At 39.8% G+C, this 18,708-nt stretch overlaps 1 protein-coding gene across 1 annotated transcript in view; it reads right to left on the reverse strand.

Moving 5' to 3' along the window:
- The window catches only part of LOC139624654 (protein unc-13 homolog B-like), a 168,170-nt gene that overhangs the window by 23,844 nt on the left and 125,618 nt on the right, over positions 1–18,708 (reverse strand). The window contains exons 21-30 of the mRNA XM_071483945.1: positions 17,046–17,114; positions 16,362–16,451; positions 15,657–15,797; positions 14,420–14,682; positions 13,093–13,178; positions 10,411–10,537; positions 9,827–9,923; positions 5,680–5,823; positions 1,584–1,661; positions 1,146–1,223 (exon numbers count right to left, since the gene is read on the reverse strand). Coding sequence (XP_071340046.1) covers positions 1,146–1,223; positions 1,584–1,661; positions 5,680–5,823; positions 9,827–9,923; positions 10,411–10,537; positions 13,093–13,178; positions 14,420–14,682; positions 15,657–15,797; positions 16,362–16,451; positions 17,046–17,114 — 1,173 coding nt within the window. The remainder of the gene's footprint in view (positions 1–1,145; positions 1,224–1,583; positions 1,662–5,679; positions 5,824–9,826; positions 9,924–10,410; positions 10,538–13,092; positions 13,179–14,419; positions 14,683–15,656; positions 15,798–16,361; positions 16,452–17,045; positions 17,115–18,708) is intronic.

Raw genomic sequence — 18,708 nt, forward strand, 5'->3', positions numbered from 1 at the left:
GAGGTTCAATGACTGTTTCCATCAGAAATAAATGACAGGGCCAAAAGTGTCCCTGCTTAGTTTTCTTCTCTCTTGAGTAAATGCAACAACACCACACTTATCCAGGAAAGTGGTCAGGGCTCCTGTCGTTACAACTACCAGGAGCACTAATGAATCAGCGGCCTTGATAATGACCCCTACAGTATCCACAACCAAGTCCAGCTGCCCTCGATTCAACTTGTCTTGGATAACCATGACCTGGATGACTGAGACTCTCCACAGACGACACTAAACAGAACCCCAACTCTAACATAATATACAGTTAGATTCATTGCCTCGCATTTGTTCCTTTTTGTGAAGTTTTGTCATAACTGCTTATGGGAAGTCGTGAGTAATGGCTAAAAGTGTTTTGTGAGGTCACACTGACCATGACCTTTGACCATCAAAATCCCTTGAGGAGTTCTCAAGAAATTGTGTTCACAAGGCCAAAAGTGTTTTGTGAGGTCACCACAACCTTGACCTTTGACCATCAAAATCTAATCAGTTCATCCTTGAGTCCAAGTGAATGTTTGTGGCGAATTTGAAGAAATTCCTTCAATATGCGTCCGGCACTGGCTTCAGCTGTTAAATGTAAAATAAATATGAAGTTTTACAGTTTTAGATTTTAGATGCTTCACAATTGCAAATCACCGAAATCACGAGGCTGTTACTGAGTCAGACTGATTTATAATCTTCTGCAGCACTTTCTGCCCATCAGTTTACAGCCGAAGACATACGTTTAAAATTCAGTGTGTTCCAACACTTTATCATCCATGAAGAAAATTCAAGCTGCAAACTAATTAATGAGTGGACAACACAGAATTAAAAGTAATACTGTTGACTTATTGGCTTTTTCCTCTACTTCAAGACTCTTTCACTGCTGCTGCTGCTGTGTGTTTAAGATAAATATGCATTAATGCACTCATTAATATTCCTGGCTGCACTGGATTAAAATGGAGGCTCTGCTCTTTATTTGCCTGTTGCCATGGTATCGGAGGCTTTGTTTTTTCATTAACCAAGACCCAAAACAAGTTTTCACTTCAGACTCTCAGAGGCAGATGATTAACAACCACTGCTGCAGGACAAGGGTTGCGTGTGTGTATGTGTTTATTGTGTACGTCTCTCACCTGTTTCGCTCCCATTGACTCGAACATCTTCTCCAGAAGGACCCTCATCTGCTGGATGTTGTTCATCAGCACACAGGGCTGGAGGAAGACGGATGAGGGAGACAACAGGTGTTGGGAGGGGGTGAGAGAAAGCAAAATGAGGAAGACAGAAAGTCAGATGAAGAAGAAAAAGTAAAGAGATTCAAAGACAAAAAACAAAAAACAGAGCATGAAAGTAGGCGAGAAACAGAGGAAAACAAAAGACAAAAAAAAGGTGATGACAGAAGGATGAAAGAACCAAACAGAGAAAATAACAGAGACAGAAGAGTTACAAAAATGGGCAACAGCAACTGAAATATTAATCCACTCTACAGAGGGGGTTTTAGCTTTTAAAGTGTTTGGTCTCTCTCCAAATCAGAGAGGATCAGAGTGAGGTGGTTTGGAAGCAGCAGTACTCACTATCTTCTCCTTCTCACAGTAGGAGGGAAAGCTCTTGGACAGCAGGGCACAGTACTGCAGCAGCACTTTGGTGATCGTCTGTGGGAACAAGATAACAAAGACTTGGGTCAGGTTTTCACTGGGACCCTCTGTAGTGGTGAATCTGAACATACTCCTTCAGTTTGATTTGGTTTGGTCAGATCACAAGCGGCTCTGTTTGAACTCAGGTGGCATCGACTGACACTGACTGATGATGTGTTTGTGCTGGACTTTGCTTAAAGAGCTGCAGACAGTGTTAGAAGAGAAGATGTCCTGTACTCTGAGGGTTTGTTATGTTTTCAGCCAAACTCCAAATCAGTTGAAGTCTTCAGTCTGTACGAGCACGTCTCAAGTCAGAGCTCGAGTCTGAGTCTTCATAAGGAAACTGTAACCCACCATTAAAATGACACACCTCAAAATTAAAAATGTGTGTGTCTCTGCAGGGCAGGTCTGATTCGTTCGCAATTTTCTCATTTATTACTGTGAAGAAATTGTAACTTGAGACCACAGTAAGCAGAGTCCTATTGTTTGTGACAACAATAACTCTGTCCGGGACAGGCCGCCATCACAAACCACCGCTGATGTTGTAGGCCAACCCTGTTTGTTGATTTAATGGGCCACCACAGTGGTTATAAATCAAGCCACTATGTTCTTCTGGGAGGAAAGTTTCCAAACTAAAAAGTACAAAAGTTTGTGACTCACCGATAAATCTGAAAAAATATGTCCACATATAAATATTTTTTAAAAACCATTTTCACAATTGCATGTTATTACAGGAGAAAGTGGAGGCTACATGTCATAGCAGAAATCCCATGTAAGGTATAATTATATGTCAATAATTTAATAAAACATTACGTGAAGGGCAGTGGTTTTCCAGTGCTCTCTCTCTCTCTCTCTCTCTCTGTCTCTCTCTCTCTCTCTCTCTGTCTCTCTGTCTCTAAAAGCTGGTAAACAAAGCTCATGTGACTGTTTTCTTTACTCTTCACTTTTTCGACTGCTCATCTGCAATGGATAATTATTATTACAGATGGCCATTATCCAAGGCAAACGCAGAATAGAAAGATCTGGCAGTAGCGGCACCGCTGCAGCCACAGCAGGTCAGAGAGGTAACATCAAACACAGGTCAGGTGATGCAAGAGGGACTCACTCCTGCTTGTCATATTATAGCTGGTTTAAGTTGACTGTTAGCAGGTCAGGCCAAAACGACCCTTAGGCGACCAGGACATGTCCTGCTTCTCCCGACAGGCTGTCTGCCACTGCTTCGGTCCATGTCCAAGTCTCAAGTCTACAAACCTGAGCTAACTGCTGTGGTGACCTGGAGAAAAGGACGATCAGCTGGAGTTCAGATGTCTCAGGCACCAGTGTTTTTGTCAGCTTGGCGCAGAGGAGAAAATGTTGAGCGGCCAGCAATGGACTCAGAGCAGTGCCTGGTCCCACAGGTATGACATCGTTACAACACTCATTCGTAGCTCACTCAAATAACACTAAACTATAATCTAAATCTATATGTATAAGGACACTTAAGCCTGATCATTGTTACATGTTCTCACTGAATTTATATTACATGTCTTTCTTCACTTGTACATGACTGTTACTGTGTTTAAGTTTATGCTTTTCCCTCAGCTGCGCAGAATAAAGATGGCTCCTGCTAGACACCGACGGTCATAAAAGAGGCTGCACAGTGAGCCTTTGTCTAACAATGTGAGTTTGTTATGACCTGAAGTCTTGGAGTGTGAGTAAGGCCTGAAAAATCAGGAGAGAAGAGCAGGAGGAGAAAAATTCCTCCATAACCACAACAAAAGTGAAAGGATACCAATTGTTCCTCATTGTTAGAAATTAAGCAGAAAATAATAAACATGGGAGTCACATGGGATTTGTTGGGAGTGGGAGTGACTAGTTGGAACCACTGAACTCCTGCTTGATAAAAAAAACCCACCAGGCATTGTTTGTTCATTGATCTGGCAAGATATCTAAGCTGATATGTGCTAATTTCTGTTTTTGCAGCGAATCCCCCGCCCCCCGCCCCACCCTGCCAATCAAAGACTGTAGGCGGCACTCGAAGGACATCTTTTCCCTCGGATCTCTGGTGCAGACGTGATGGCTGTTTGCTCTCACACCCACCGAGCCACTTTTGTTTCTGTCTTTTACCAAACAAAGCACTGTTCTTGTTGCCGGGAGAATGAAATTCATGACATTTTCCTCACTGAAAAGACATATTAACCAAATGAAAAGGATGGTGACTATTTGACGTCCTTTAGGTTGGCACACTTCAGCATATCAACAGCTGGCTGCAGTAATGTGCTGTATAGGGAAACATTTTTAAGAAAGCGAGAGCAAATACAGCAGGTTTCAAAACATTACTAGAAAAACTCTTTTCCATTTGCAAATATTTAATGAGGTGGGAAATTCAGCCGACGTGTTTGTTAGGCCTTCAGGATACACACAGAGCCTTTCGGTGACGAACGACTAATGCCATCCTTGTTTACAATAAAAACTCCACAGGGTGCTTTTAAATAAATCAGTGAGTTAATTTATCAGTTGTGATGGTAACTCGGGGACAGGAAATGACAAAAAAAAGAAAAGTGCCTGTAAGTCTGTTACCTCACATCATCCTGGGCCTCGCTGTGAGAGATTTCCCTTCTTTCTGCTCAGTCAGCCAGATGGCCCTATTACACTTATGCATTAAACATGTGGTCGGTTCATTCCCTGCATTACTTAGTATGATTTTCTTTCATTTACAAATCTGTCTCTCCATTTGTCTTTACTGTCATCTCACACGTTTCCAAAATAAACTATAACTGTTTGTGGGTGACAAAGAGGCCAAAGAGAGAGAGACTGGACGAGGAGAACAGATACGATAGAGATGAGGACAGATGTTGATAACAAATGATCTGAGGACAAAAAAAGGACAGACTGAGAGAGGATGAGATGGCAAGATGGTAGATGAGTAGATGACTGACAAATTAAAACAGGGAGGAGAGAGACTGACATGAGAGGAGTGGATGAAAATGAAAAGAGATTGGGGACATAGAGATGGACAGCTGGGAGTGATAGCTTACGTTAGCCATTCTTATTTAATGAGTTCCATATTGATCGAGCCATCACACCACAAACACACACACACACACACACACACACACACACACACACACACACACAGATGTACGTGCACACAATTCTTCTGCAGAGAAAGATTTGTTAGATTTAATGGCTACGACTAAAAGCAACTGCCTTAAAATAAATCTGAAGAAAAAATATGATATTCAGGGTGTGATGACTACAAAAACATGTCACTGTGCTGAGTACGTATGTTTTGCAAACAAGTACCTCAAAGTCATGAGTCAGTATCTCAGATGTATCAGAAAACAGAAGAGCAACATGAGAAAAGATTTTGAGATTACTCACAATTTAAAGCTGCAACATATGGGAACTGGTTTAAAAAACAACTAATTCCTGCATCTGTGATAAATTGGAGTTATTTAATTATTAAGCAACCACATATTTGTACCACATCAGTAGGGCTGCAGTCATAGACATGAAAGTCTCTTTGTATACAGGAAATGATGAATTGTAACATACTGAGTTGGTAAAAACTTTCTAATCATTAAAATTAGAGGAGCTAAACTGTGATCTGGTTAAACGATGTTGCTGGGAAAGGTTTTCAATCATATGATTCTAAACCAAGGAAATAGCCCCAATAAAACTATCTGCATTGTGTCCTGACAAGAAGCTGGAAAAAGCAAACATTTGCCACTTTTGCTTGAGAAATTACTTTAATTATTAATGACACTACTAACAGACTAATCGCTTCAGCTCTGGCTCTGTGGGTTATGTATAACTGGGGCACTGTTTCCATCCGTCTCCGCTGTGAGGAGGTGGAGATGTAGATACCATTAGAGGCTGGGGAGAATATGTATTTACATATTTTTTTGTAAATTGGGTGAAAACAGTGCCTTTTGGGAGAGAGCAGAGCTTTGTAATGTCCTTATAATGTAAATGAGTGGCAAAGCAATTGATTTTGTTCTTGTTTGTGTAGCAGAGCCCAGAAAAGTATAAGATTTTGTGTTACATATCTCACCTTGGCGAAGCGTCTGTTATAATTAGCCACCACAGTGGGGTCAGGGCAGTCCAGTTTCCTGATGATCTCAAAGCTCTGGTTGAGCTGAGTGAAGATGTCCACCACCGAGCTGGAGAACAGAGCGTGCTCTGATGTCTGCTGGAACTGCAGGTGGAGGCACAAGAAGACAAATTTCAAAACCATAGTGATATTTCATCAAAAAAGCAAAGTCCTTACTGACTCGTGCATCCTCTCCTCTACTCCCCTGAAATGAAATAATAATACGTCACAAGTTCTTATTTCTTCTCCTTGCTCCTGTAGCTCTGTCCTGGTGTAATCACTCTGCAGATTTCAGGGCACTCTGACCATTACAGTCATTATCATTGACTTGAAATGTTGCCGGTCTGGGAATGGAGGGCTTATTGCACTGTTGCACTAATCATACGTTCCTACAGATAAATGCATCAGCTAAATGGCTCAAATGGAAGTGTAACCAGTGCCCAGAGGGTCGGTGTGGTAGTTAGTGGTAGTTCAGAGAGCATTGCCACATATTTCCCAAGTGACCGAGTCCTGCTGCTGCATTCTGTGGTGTGTCTGTCTTAGTTTTAGAAACCTATAGAATATGGATCCATTACTGGTTCTTTAAGAGCCGAAGGAAGCCGATAAGCACTTAACACTTCCTCCATAAAATCTATCTCTAATAGACTCCTCATGAACTCAGGGTAAAGAGGTAAAGAATATTTTCATAGAGTAAAATAATATTTGCTTAGATTATACTCTAATGGCCGATATATAGAATGTTCTTCCTGCATTTTTGTTGACATTTGAGAAATGAAGCTAAACCTGTGAGCTGGTTCATGGAGCTGACCCGACTCCCATGGCTTATTCCTTTCACTGCAATGTTTATCTAATGCACCCTTTTAGTGTTTAATGATGCACTTCAGAGCGTTGCTCACTCCCTTGCTGGCACATTGCTCACCTGAAAGCTCATATATAAAAGCCTCCGCTCCCCCTGACACATCCACCTGTAAGCTCTGAGCCAACCTTCCCATATAGGAGTATTGTATCATTGCTTCCCATTACTTGGTGTGCTGAGCTTTAAAGGTCACATTTTATAGAAAGGTAGATGTCCATGTCTTTTTTGATTATATAGCAGGTCTAGGTTCTATATTAATACTGTGAAAGTATCAAAGCGCTCATGAAGAAACACACACAGTTTAAATCAAGCCGTCAGGACTTCCTTAAATTTGTGATGTCACAACCATACAGTCACTGCCTTCAGCTATGCCCCAAGCCTCGCCCACCTGGTCCACCATGAGTAATATATCTTCTTATGAATATCAACACTTCAAATAAAACACCAGAAAAGTGTAAAATATGTGAGCTTTAAGTTTCAGCGGTAGAGACACTGCCAGAACCTGGATGCCAACCTTTAATGATGCAGATTTTCTACATTCACATGTGGCTCAGTCCGTCTCACGTACGGACAACCTGAAAACAGTATTTTCTGTCACCAGCAGGCAATTGCATCAGAACAGCTGAGTGTCAACACCTAGGGATCTGTCGGTTTCGTCTGATCGGCCAAACTACTCCTGCTAACCAACAGAAGTTCTTGATGGACGAAGTTACTCTGGACAATCAAATACATACAAGCGCACACTGTTTTTTTTGTTACCTGAATGTCATATTTCTACAGTTTAGATTGTCATGACTAAAGATAAAATTTAGCCCACTGTGATAAATTTCCATGAAAAATAAAATCTTTCCTTTTATTATAAAACCACTGTACAGTCTTTTGATGTCTGATAAACCATCCTAAGGGAAATGGAGAACAATGTGGATGGGGGCGAAGCCATATGGCAAGACTTAAGTATGCATGAGCACCTGTACAGGGTACAAAATTTAAAAAAATGGTACCTGTCCTCCCCTTTCCTCTTTCAGGAAAAAGTGTGTCACAAAGTTCGTATATGATTAATTGGTTGCTGGTTTAAAAGCACCCTTAGTGATGCAGAACCAGATCAGCTTGTGTGTCCACTGTACAATAAAAAAGTGAGACTTCTCTAATGACCAATAAAAACATTTGAAGTGCCTCAAAATTATATTTCCGTTCAGTGCTCAGTGCCAGTCCTGACCACGAGCCTTTTCTGTCGACTAAACTCTGCTCTGAAAAAACTCCCAGAGCAACAACAGAGGACGACACAGTTCCCTGAAGATGAAGTGCAGCTCTAGGACCAGCACGAGGTCAAGAGACACTTGTCCATGTTCATCTTGGACCAGCGAGCCACAAGCACAACTCTGCTGCACCTGAATGAAACGAAGCATCTCGCAAAGAGTCCCTGAACAAAAGGTCATGAGGCTGGAGCTGTCTTTTATTCCGCTGTGGATGTCAGTGCTGTAGAAAGCTTTTCTTTACACAGAATGGTTTTCTGCTGCTGTTGCTTAAGCTCCTTCACTAGAAAATTATCATAACCTCAGAAAAATATGGTTTTACTGAGCTGCTGGATACAACAAAAGGTCAGACAGCTGCTGTATGATGCCAGATTTGGTTCTGCTTTATAACTAAAGTGGTTTTATGTAAAATTAACCATCTTTTAATCACAAGCAGGACTTTCAACAGAGAAGTCTACATTTGAACATTCAGCAGTGAAATAGCTTTTACCTGATGGTTTAATTAGGATTTTTCAAGCTTCATGTGTCCTGAAATTTTTAGAATGTAATCCACCTTCCATTATTTTCATATCCCCGCTCCAATTTCCTTCTTGTTGTGAGCAATTTGACCCAAGTTACAGTTCAAGAGTGTTTGCAAATGAAAAAAAAAGATTTTCTCACATTTATGCAAAATTTGTTCCTGTTTGCCTCAATTGCATTATGGCGTCTGCTGAGGCTATTTCTCTGTCCTCAATGAATAAGAAATTGAAACTTTAGAGTGAAATGCTAAATTTCCTTCCAGTGGGGAAACCGTTGAGGAGATAAGTGATAAAACTGGTAAACAAAGATATATTTTATACAATTACAGACAACCTGTTGAGGGGTGGAACAATCAAACTGCGTCACTTAAAACAACTTAATTTAGAGCACAACCTCCCTCTGTGCTTCCTTTAAAAGACATGAATACATACATGTCTTTAATGAGATGGTGCAAAGTGTATGGAAGTTTATTATAGGAGAGAGAAATGAGGTGAAGATTCTGAGAGGTGTGAAATAGTTTTAAAAACAACTAGAAGATGTAGTTTTTGACCCTTAGCTCACTCCTTCTTCCTTAAGTCCAACAAGTCCAACAGCCTAAATGACTTCATATGTTGTTGTCCCTACCATCTGATACGACCAATAGGAGCAGTTCCTGAATTAGTGCAGGAGATACGCCACAGATAAACTGTTAATAATCACTGTTGATTTATCCCCGATTGATGTGACAATGCTACAGTTAATTGTTTGGTTGGGTATTGGCACAAAAACAATTTGGTTTAGTTTAAGAAAAGATCATGAGGTGGTTTAAAATAAGCACTTTGTTAAGGTTAGAGGATGTTTGTCGTCACGGTTACCACAATAAACCTGCAGTTAAGGATATCGAATAATCGTGGTCACAGTTAAAAGAAACAAAGTTGACTGTGGGTTTGAAGTCCAATAATAAGAATAATATTCTCCGAATTATGGGAAATGTACACACAAAACTTAGAGCGTGATGGAATTGGTGAGTTTTCAGATTTGTTTTTATTACTCTTTCTGATTCCCTGATAAAGGCTGCTATTGATAGTTTTGTGTATCTTGGTGGCACAGCTGTGACAGCTGTGATAGGTTGCCCAGAAACACCAAGACACAGAACATATTTACCAAAATAAAATTTAAAAAAGGGGAGTTCAGAGGTGCAGCACAAAAAAAGCACAGTGCTTCATTTCATGGTTCTGACCACGGCTTATACATCCAATAAGTTGTTAAAATACAGTCTCTGCTGAAAAAAACATGCTTTAAGCCTCATTTTCACTTGCATTTTTCTATTATTGATTTGTTATCCTTTTACAAAAATAGCCAGAGTAAGGACTGATTGAAATCCTGGATGTCAAGTAAAAAAAATAAATATCTGAGTTGTGAGGAATGAAAGCTAGAAAACTGCTTGTGGACAATTTTTTCTGACGCCAAGGCCCTCCACACTCTCGTGTCCTGGACTCACCCCTTCTCTCTTGTCTCTCTCCAGCGCTGCGTGCATGAACTCCATCGACACCTCCTCGTTCTCAGCCAGCCAGGCCAGGACGAACTGGAGGAACCACCTGCAACATTTACCGGACGCAGACAGAACTGGTACCAACCCTGTCTTTGAGGAACAATTACACTGATACATAAAACATGAGAACGTTCAGGTGACTTGCAGAGTCAGAAAGATGTTTTATATACTCTTATCAATACATATACTTTCAAAAATACAGTATATTTTCTCAATTCTCCCTTTGTGATATGTCATTCTACAGACACTATGTGTCATTTAATTTTTATTTTTTATTTTGTTTTATTATTAATTATTATTTACAATATTTTTTTGTTTATTTGACAGATTTTACTTGTCTCATTGATACCATTGTATTATCAGTACCATTATAACCCTGTGACCGATACTTCTAGTGTCGACACTTGGTGAGGAGTGCTGTGTAGTGTGTGAATTCAACAACAGGGAGAAATTATCAGTCAAGCTCCCTATTGTCTGGAGGAGGAAGGTAATGAGAGAGAAAATGTGTGTGTGTGTGTGTGTGTGTGTCTTACGCTGGGTACTCAGGCACAGTGTCTGTGAAGGTGGGCAGGTCCATGACATACTCGTTGTAAAGCCACTTGACCTTGAAGTGCAGGTTCATGTAGTCGGCCGTCTTACAGAGCTTATGTTTCTCGTGTTCTGTGAAAATGACACCACACAGAAACACACAAGTAAAGCATATTTAATCTTTAATAATTTTCATTAAAGACAGTAGGTTGATAATCAGAGAGTAGTTGCATAATCCTGGTCAGTTATTTATATCTGTACACATTTTCCTGCCCAACACGTCTGCAGACAAAGAAACAGATCGGCTGGACACTTTCCTCAGACCACAGGACCAAGATGCATCATCCCACCAAGTTTTTAATTACTTTCTAGGTAGCACTGCATAAGATATCAGGGGTAACAGATGGATGGATCAATAAACAAATGAACAAAGAGGAGATTTATCTTTAGTCTGTCCCCTTAAATCCATAATATTAAAAAGAAATTTGAAATCTCCTTAAAATTACCATCCAGACAGATCGATGACGTCAAAGGAGATCATACGAAACTAAGAGGGGGTTTATATCTTTAATTACACATCCGGGTTTGTGGGTGTATTTACTGTTTACTGTTAATGTCTTATAATTATAATTGTAAATAATAAATAATGAAACATCATGTTTTAAGTTCGACATGTGACCTGCTGCTTATTTACACATCCAGCAGTGATGAAGCAACATTATTTGGAGTTGTGCGTCTTGTCAGCTGATGAATGTGACTCTAATACTCACACACTTTTAGCTCTGTTTTTTCTGCCTGCTGCAACCAAAAAGACTCGCTATGACAATCTTCAAAGCAGAGGGGAGCTGCAGATTCAGGCGATAATTCCCTGTAGGTTCATCACTGTGAGCAACACCATTGTCACATGGTTTTTAAATTGTTACTTAATGCATTGCTATAAAAATGTTGATTATAGCCTCTTTACAAACATTATTAAAAAGCAGTATTAAATATTCATCTTCTCCTTAACAAAATAAAATTAAATAACAGGCTGTGAGGAAACATATGATTCAGCCAAAAGAATGATGTTTGACAAGAATATACTGAGTTTTAATCAAAGCAGGTCTGTTATCACCAGCTTTTAGCTTCCAGCAGTACATGTGTCTGTGTGATTCACTACTCTGAGACCCTGAGTGTTTCTGAAAAATTGGTCTGCAAAATTATTTTATTATTTTCATTTAGCAAGCAACTGAAATGAAACACACAACAAATTAAGTTTTTGTCCATTTTTCCATGTCTCTTTGTCTTTGTTATATTTTAACTCCCGTGAAGGCACAATAATTTGAAAGAGACCGTGACTGAAACAAAATCAACATTATTTGCGAGCAGGCATGTAAAAGCAGACACAAACAGACTAATGGAAGCCTACGTGTCCAATGGTGCAAAAAAATTGAGAAACCCTGCTATAGATGACCAATTAAGAATCATCTCACACACATACACACACACACATACAGTCTTACCAGCGTAGAAATCAACTTTGCGGATGCGAAATGTGGTGGGAGCTGATATGGCAACAGAGTTATGAGAAAAACCAATAAGAAGTCAGAGAAAACAAAAAGGAGCCAGTTAGAAAAAGCAACAGCTGAGAACATAAAAAAGTACACGCTCTAATGGAGTTGGGAGGAAGACTAGACACAGAAAAAGAAACAGTCTAGAAACCTATCAGGGATCAGACTGGGATTTTGAACTGAAGTGCTGACTCAGCGTTTTCGCAGGTTTTAGTGTCTGTTGTAAGAAGACTTGACATTTGCACTAAAACTCAAAAATCATCTAAAATCTAAACTAATTCTTAAGGCTGAAGCTGAGGCATGGATACTAGGATACTATAGTTTCTGCATTTTCAATTCTAACATGAGACACAGTCAAAAGCAGGAATATTGAGAAGCAAAGCTGATTCCACATGAGACAGAGGGAAGTCGCAAAAGTCTTCTGACGCTCACTAACCTGAATGAGCACATACGTCTCAACCTTACAGGATAATAAGTGCAGAAAGATGGCACTGGAGGAAACTGATCATATTATAGAAATGAAAAACATCAGTTTCTCAGTACTAGAAACTGTTTTATCTTCTTTCACCATGATTCACTGGAATCAGTATTTACTTTCTGCACCAAATTTGACAACAGTGTTTTTATTTGATGCCTAAAGGAAGATTTTAAAAGCCATTAAATTCCACGTTTGCTGCAGCTGAGCCAACAGACTGTGGTTGTGCACAGCAGCGCAGAGTATGACCCTAACATTTGGTGATACAAAGATATAGATAAAGAAAAGAAAAGAAGCTCCATAGCCTTTTAGGCATCTCTGATTTTTAGACTTAGTCTGTTTTTCCAGGTTGGATCAGACTCTCTAATCCTACTCTGTGATCCAACATAGAAAAACAGCAGCTGTCCCACGACTGGCTCTTGTCATCAGCTGTAATCATCTCACCATTGTTCCAGCGATAGTGATCAATTTTATCCAAAACTGGAAGAGACAGCAGCAAAGGGAAGAAAGAGAGTTGATGGAATGAAGAAAGCGATGTATGAATGTGGCGGGGGAGAAAGAGAGGCATCACTGTCACTGAGCTGTCACGCCTGCTCTCTCTCTTACACACACACACACACACACACACACACACACACACACACACACACACACAGTCTTACCCTCCAGAGCGTATTTCATGTCCTGAGCGAACAGCGTCCACATGACCTCAGCGCTGACTTTTCCAACATTGAGCTCCTGAGGAAACCTGAAGGGGAGGAAAGAGAGTTCAGGGGTCAGGGACAAGACACACGGTGCCTGTGTTAATATCCTGCTTGTTATTGTACTTACTAACTGATAGTTTGTGTGTCTGTATGATCAGAAATGGGACAAAACTTAAATGCAGGAACTGGACATCTTTAAGCAGGTTGGACGTATATACACAACACACACAGACACACACTGTAGCTTGTGGTTTTCCCACAACATTACAGCTTGAAATGAATGAAGACAAATTGATATTAATATTTTGTAAGCCAATATTGTATCTGCTAACTGTGTTTACAGCAGTAATGTTATAATATTTACTGCAACATGTTTAAAGGTCCCATATTTTACATTTCTCCAGTGTTTTATTTGAAGTGTTGATCTCCATATGAAGATATATTTGTGGTTTTGTCTCATCTCAGTGTAGTTTTACATCTCCTCTCTCAGGCTTCTCTCTGGAGCTCTAGTCAATTAGCCAATCAGAGGAGAGGATATGAGCCTCTCCTTTGATTGGCTGACTGTTTTCTAAATGTTCAAATAAAAATATTACAGATTCCAGCAAAACACTCAGAGAAACCAAATCCTGCAAGGTTGATGGTGGGTCACGGTGGGCGGGGCTTGGGGTGTGGCTGAGGGCGGTGACTGCTTTGTTGTGACATCACAATGTTCCAGAAGTCCTGACGGCTGGTTTTAAGGTTCAGTGTCTGAATACAGGCTGTGTGCATTTCTCTGTGGACTGAGGCTTTGATACTTTCACAGTATTAATATAGAACCTGCCTTATTATCAGAAAAATACATGGACATCTACCTTAAGACTGTAAGGGACCTTAAAATGACATGTTATTGTCACGAGCGATTCATTTTTTATCCTTTACAAATTCCAAAATAAGTTAAAAAAAAATAACAGATGTCTCCAACCCTTTAGACTAAATTATGAATCATCTGTTTTCAAAATCATCCAAAAAACAGAGCAACAACCACAGTCACATTTGTCACCATTTGAAATTTAAATGAAACTGTAGTGTTAATGTATATTTTTATTCATGTATTCCTCTGCCAACTGGTGAATTTTACACATACTGCTTGTATGTGGCAACAGGATACTGAGAACAATTTTTCTTACTCAGTGGTTGTGTTTTACAGTGAATTCTTTATGGTTTTAATGGCTACATGTCGCACATGTACACATGTAAGAACTACAATATGCCAAATGAGAGGTAAGAGACAAAAATCAGCACTGACTGGTTAATGATGGGCGTGTATGAGTTCTTGTCTTCCTCAATGATGGAGACGATGAGCGTGATGAGTTTGGGCCAGAAGTCCAGATTCTGAATACTTGGGCCCTGCTCCTCTGGCTGGCTCTCCTCTTTCTTCTCCTCCTCCTCCTCCTCCTCATCTTCCTCATCTTCCTCCTCCTCCTCTTCCCCCTCCTCATTGTCTTCTTCCTCTTCTCCTTCCACTTTTTCTTTCTTCTTCTTCTTCTTCTTTTTCTTCTCTGGCTGAGGCTGCAAGAGGAAAAAAAAGAGAAAGATGAAAAGATGAAAGAATAAAGTTCTCAGATGTCTAAAACTTGCAGAAATTAAACAACACTGTGATGAAATAAGTGGCAACAACAAACAAAAACAAGTGTTTCACATATCACGGTCGTGATCTGAATGAAAGATCTAAACTAAATAATTTAAACAAGAATAACTAGAATTATTCTTCCAGATTTTATTCTCCAAATCCTCCATATTTATGTGATAACGTTCTCCACCCTCCACAGACTTTTCTTGATTTCAATGCAAAGTATTGTTAATTTATACCAAACACACTCAGGGTTAATGAATTCAGACTTATTAAGACATGAATATTTCTGGACGTAGTTAAAATATTTGAAGGTAATTCTTCAGCTGATGATGATTGATTCATTGAGTCCGAAACGGACAAGGCTTTGACACAGAGTCACTCCAGGACACTAAAAGTGTTTAGTGTAATTAAGTGACCCATAGTAGTTTGCAACATGTGTGCAAAGTGGAAAATGAATGAAAAAGAAAGAAAATGAATAATGTGAAAAGGTTGGTAGATCTCTGATCACTGAGGTTGACGACAGCCCCACTGCAATATTTAAAAAAACAAAAAAACACTACTGCTGAGAATCAAAGCTGTGGTTCTGACTCCAACAACATCAAAACCTCTGGTTTCCACCAACCATAAGTGGCTGCATCTGTTTCACCCTGTTGCCTGGTAGATATGGTGAGACTAACACCACTGCACCAATCAAACTGTCTTTGACTATTCCTATCAGGCTTTTCTGTCGTAGTTTCTGACCTCAACATTCCTGTGGTGTACGTTATTATAATTGTTATAATTATTATTGTAATTATGAGGTAGAATGTGAAATGATAATCAATGACTATTACATTATTAAATTCCCATGGTGCGAAAACATTTATATTGTTTGTAGAGGCTCTAAATGTGTCAGTGTTTAGCGACTCACTGGTTGAACGGCGGTCTGGAACTGACGGTTGAAGAGCTCCAGACAGTTGTTGAAGATGTACTCGTAGGTGGAGTTCAGGCAGGCCTTGACGCAGTCCCGCACCACATTGGCAGCACGGGGAGGACTCTGCAGCTCCAAGACCTGCACGAGACCGGTCATCAGAGTGGGAACACAAGGCAGATATAACTTGATCAGAGATACACAGACCATGATGCATGCATGCTGATTCTTTTTAATGCTTGAAGGTTATAAATTTCTCTCAATGATCAGAGAACCATGACAAGTAAAAACAAAAACAAATAATGGGAATAATATAAACCAAAATAACTGGACAACGTGAGGCCAAATGTGAGATTCAAAGCCGTTCCTGCTTCATTCCAAACTGGAACAGCAAACACATTTCTATACATAAATACATAAAACATTAACACACTTGCACAGATCCACCAACAATCCTCTGTCTTCCCATTAGACAACTGATCTCGACAACACAAGCTCACACTGAGAGACATTAGTCGGCAATCAAACCTGCAACACTGCAACTCTGAGTGGATGTGTTTGCTGCAAACTTGGGGCCTTTTTATGGTGACATAACAACACATGGTTCAAGAAAGCCAGGTTTTAAATACATATACTGTCCTCTGCAGTGAAATCTGATGTTTGGTTTCATGATTTGGTGATTTATTGTGTTTATTCTGTTTCTACCTTCATTCTGAAGAAGGTGATGCTGGTGAGAAGATCCACTGTTGACTTGAGATCATTGAGGCGTGCCTTGCTGCTGGCTGGGAAGTTATTCTGCAACACACACACAAACACACACACTTGCTAAACAATTCAGTTAACCATCTGTTCTTTTGCATATCAAAATTTATTAGCTTAATTTTTGAACTAAAGCCGTATGGGGTTAATTCTTTTCTCCAACTGATTTCTTCTTTCAATCATTGTGGCTGTTTGCCTTTTTTCATCATATCGAGCTCCCAGTTTACTCAGCCTTTTATCGTTGCATATCTTATTACAAGCAAAGAGCTGTAATGAATTCAAAAGTCAGAGAAACATCATCCTGACAAAAAAAACTGCTGCGACCCCTAAATAAGCTTAAGAAACAGAAAAATAAACAACATCTGAGCAGCAGACAACATTTTAACATCAAAAGCATATTGGAGGAAATTAAGCAAAATGAAGAACAGAAGATGTAAGTTTTCAGTTTGGGGCAGATGAGAAGTTAATGCTGCTTTTTTGTATTCAGATTTATATCTACTGTACCCACCACGTCCCTTTTTTGTGAATGAACGGGGACCAACATACAAGTCACTGGGAGGGAGTGAAGCTTTATTCAGTATCTGCATGTGGTGAAGAAAAGACTAACAGCAGCTGAAAGCAGAGACTCACTCTGTACATGGAGAGGTCTATACGCAGGGAGTTGTGCAGCTGATCCAGGAGCTTCACAAAACGATCTCTCTGTTGGAAAGAGCAAAGAAGAGACAATGCTGAGATTTGTTCAGACAGTGGGGGAGACACAGACACGAGCAATTTGCAGCGGCCTGTGTGTGTTTGAAGATGTCTGTCTGAACGATGAGTGTAAGGCTGCACCAGGGGGAAGAAGACAGAAGACTGAGCAGAGAAAAGGAAATGTTTTGTCTGAAAAATATATCAAATTGCTCACTCTATTTTTCTGGTGAATAAAAAAAATCAAAATATAAGCTATTTGAGCTACATGAGTATACTGAGGTTTGGAAAAGGAGATTCACACTTTATGGCCCATGCTGATGATGAAAAGCTTATTTTTGTGATGAGGGAACACAGAAACACTGAAGGACTGGCAGCATAGTTTGGTACTTGCTACCATAATTAAGATAATAATCTGTTGTCCTAAAACATATACTGACCTAACCTTAATAAAATGTATGAAAATAAAAACACTTGGGTTTTTTACCCGGTTGCTTGTGTTTCTCTTTCTGTTTCAGAACCAGTGACCAAGACCTCAGTTTAGTTCTGACTGAGCTGTAGAAAATTCTCTGCCATCCATTACTTGATATCTAACATACAGTTTAAAAGGGCATCAATTGGTCCTGGGTCGTCAGAAGACACAGGAATGTAAAGCAGTGTATCATCAGCATAGCTACGGAAATTGATGCCGTGCTTCCTGATGATGTTTCCAAGTGGCAGCATGTAAAACGTTCAAAAGTGCAGGACCAAAAATTGAACCCTGAGGAACAACACCTTTGATTTTCTATGAACATTCATTCATACTTACAAAGAATTCTCAAATGGATTTGAACCAATTAAAAATCGTATCAGAGAGGCCAATCAGGCTGCGAAGTCTGTCTAATAGAATTGAGTGGTTTACCATATCAAAGGCTGCACTCAAGTTGAGTAGTACTAATACAGATGGATGTTTTATATTCATATTGGACCTGAGGACCTATTTTTTTTTACAGAGTGTTCATAAAATCATTTAACTGATTAAAAATAAAACCTCTCCCTTTGTTCTGCCTAAGAATACCTGAAGAACCTCTGTTTCTGTTTGTCCATCTTCAAGTCCACCCCAAAGGTACCAGCTGAAGTTATTGACCACCATATTGCTATGGAGCAATGTTTTTATGAGTGGGTCTCTTTTTGATTGTACTGTGCACACACACAAGGATGTACATGCAGTCTGTTGGCTTTGTTCACAAGAGGACTCCACTGGGCATCTTTAATGTTCCCTGGACTTTCTCCACTGGAAACCAAGCCTCTACAGTCAGTTTGTATTTGAAAGCCCCTGTTGCATGCTCAAGACATGTGTGCTGCCCTGGTGGTAGAATAATGTGCATTTTGAATTGAATTACTAAACCTTTAATGTCACAATAGTTTTTTTTACATTCATATAACAGATATATTCGAGCAGTGACTTTCACACTCTTATCCAAGGCCTGCTCATTGGGATTAATTTGGGCTGAGTGTCATGGAAACACATGGACAGAAGGAGCCATGAATCAAGCTATGCTATGTTCAATGGCCAACCAGCTCTACCACCTGGGATACAGCCACAAGCGGTATCCCCAATGCTTAT

This window comes from Trachinotus anak, unplaced genomic scaffold (assembly GCF_046630095.1).
Source record: "Trachinotus anak isolate AG129_WGS33_773 ecotype Australia unplaced genomic scaffold, CSIRO_AGI_Tana_v1 ptg000008l, whole genome shotgun sequence".
NCBI classification, from domain to species: domain Eukaryota; kingdom Metazoa; phylum Chordata; class Actinopteri; order Carangiformes; family Carangidae; genus Trachinotus; species Trachinotus anak.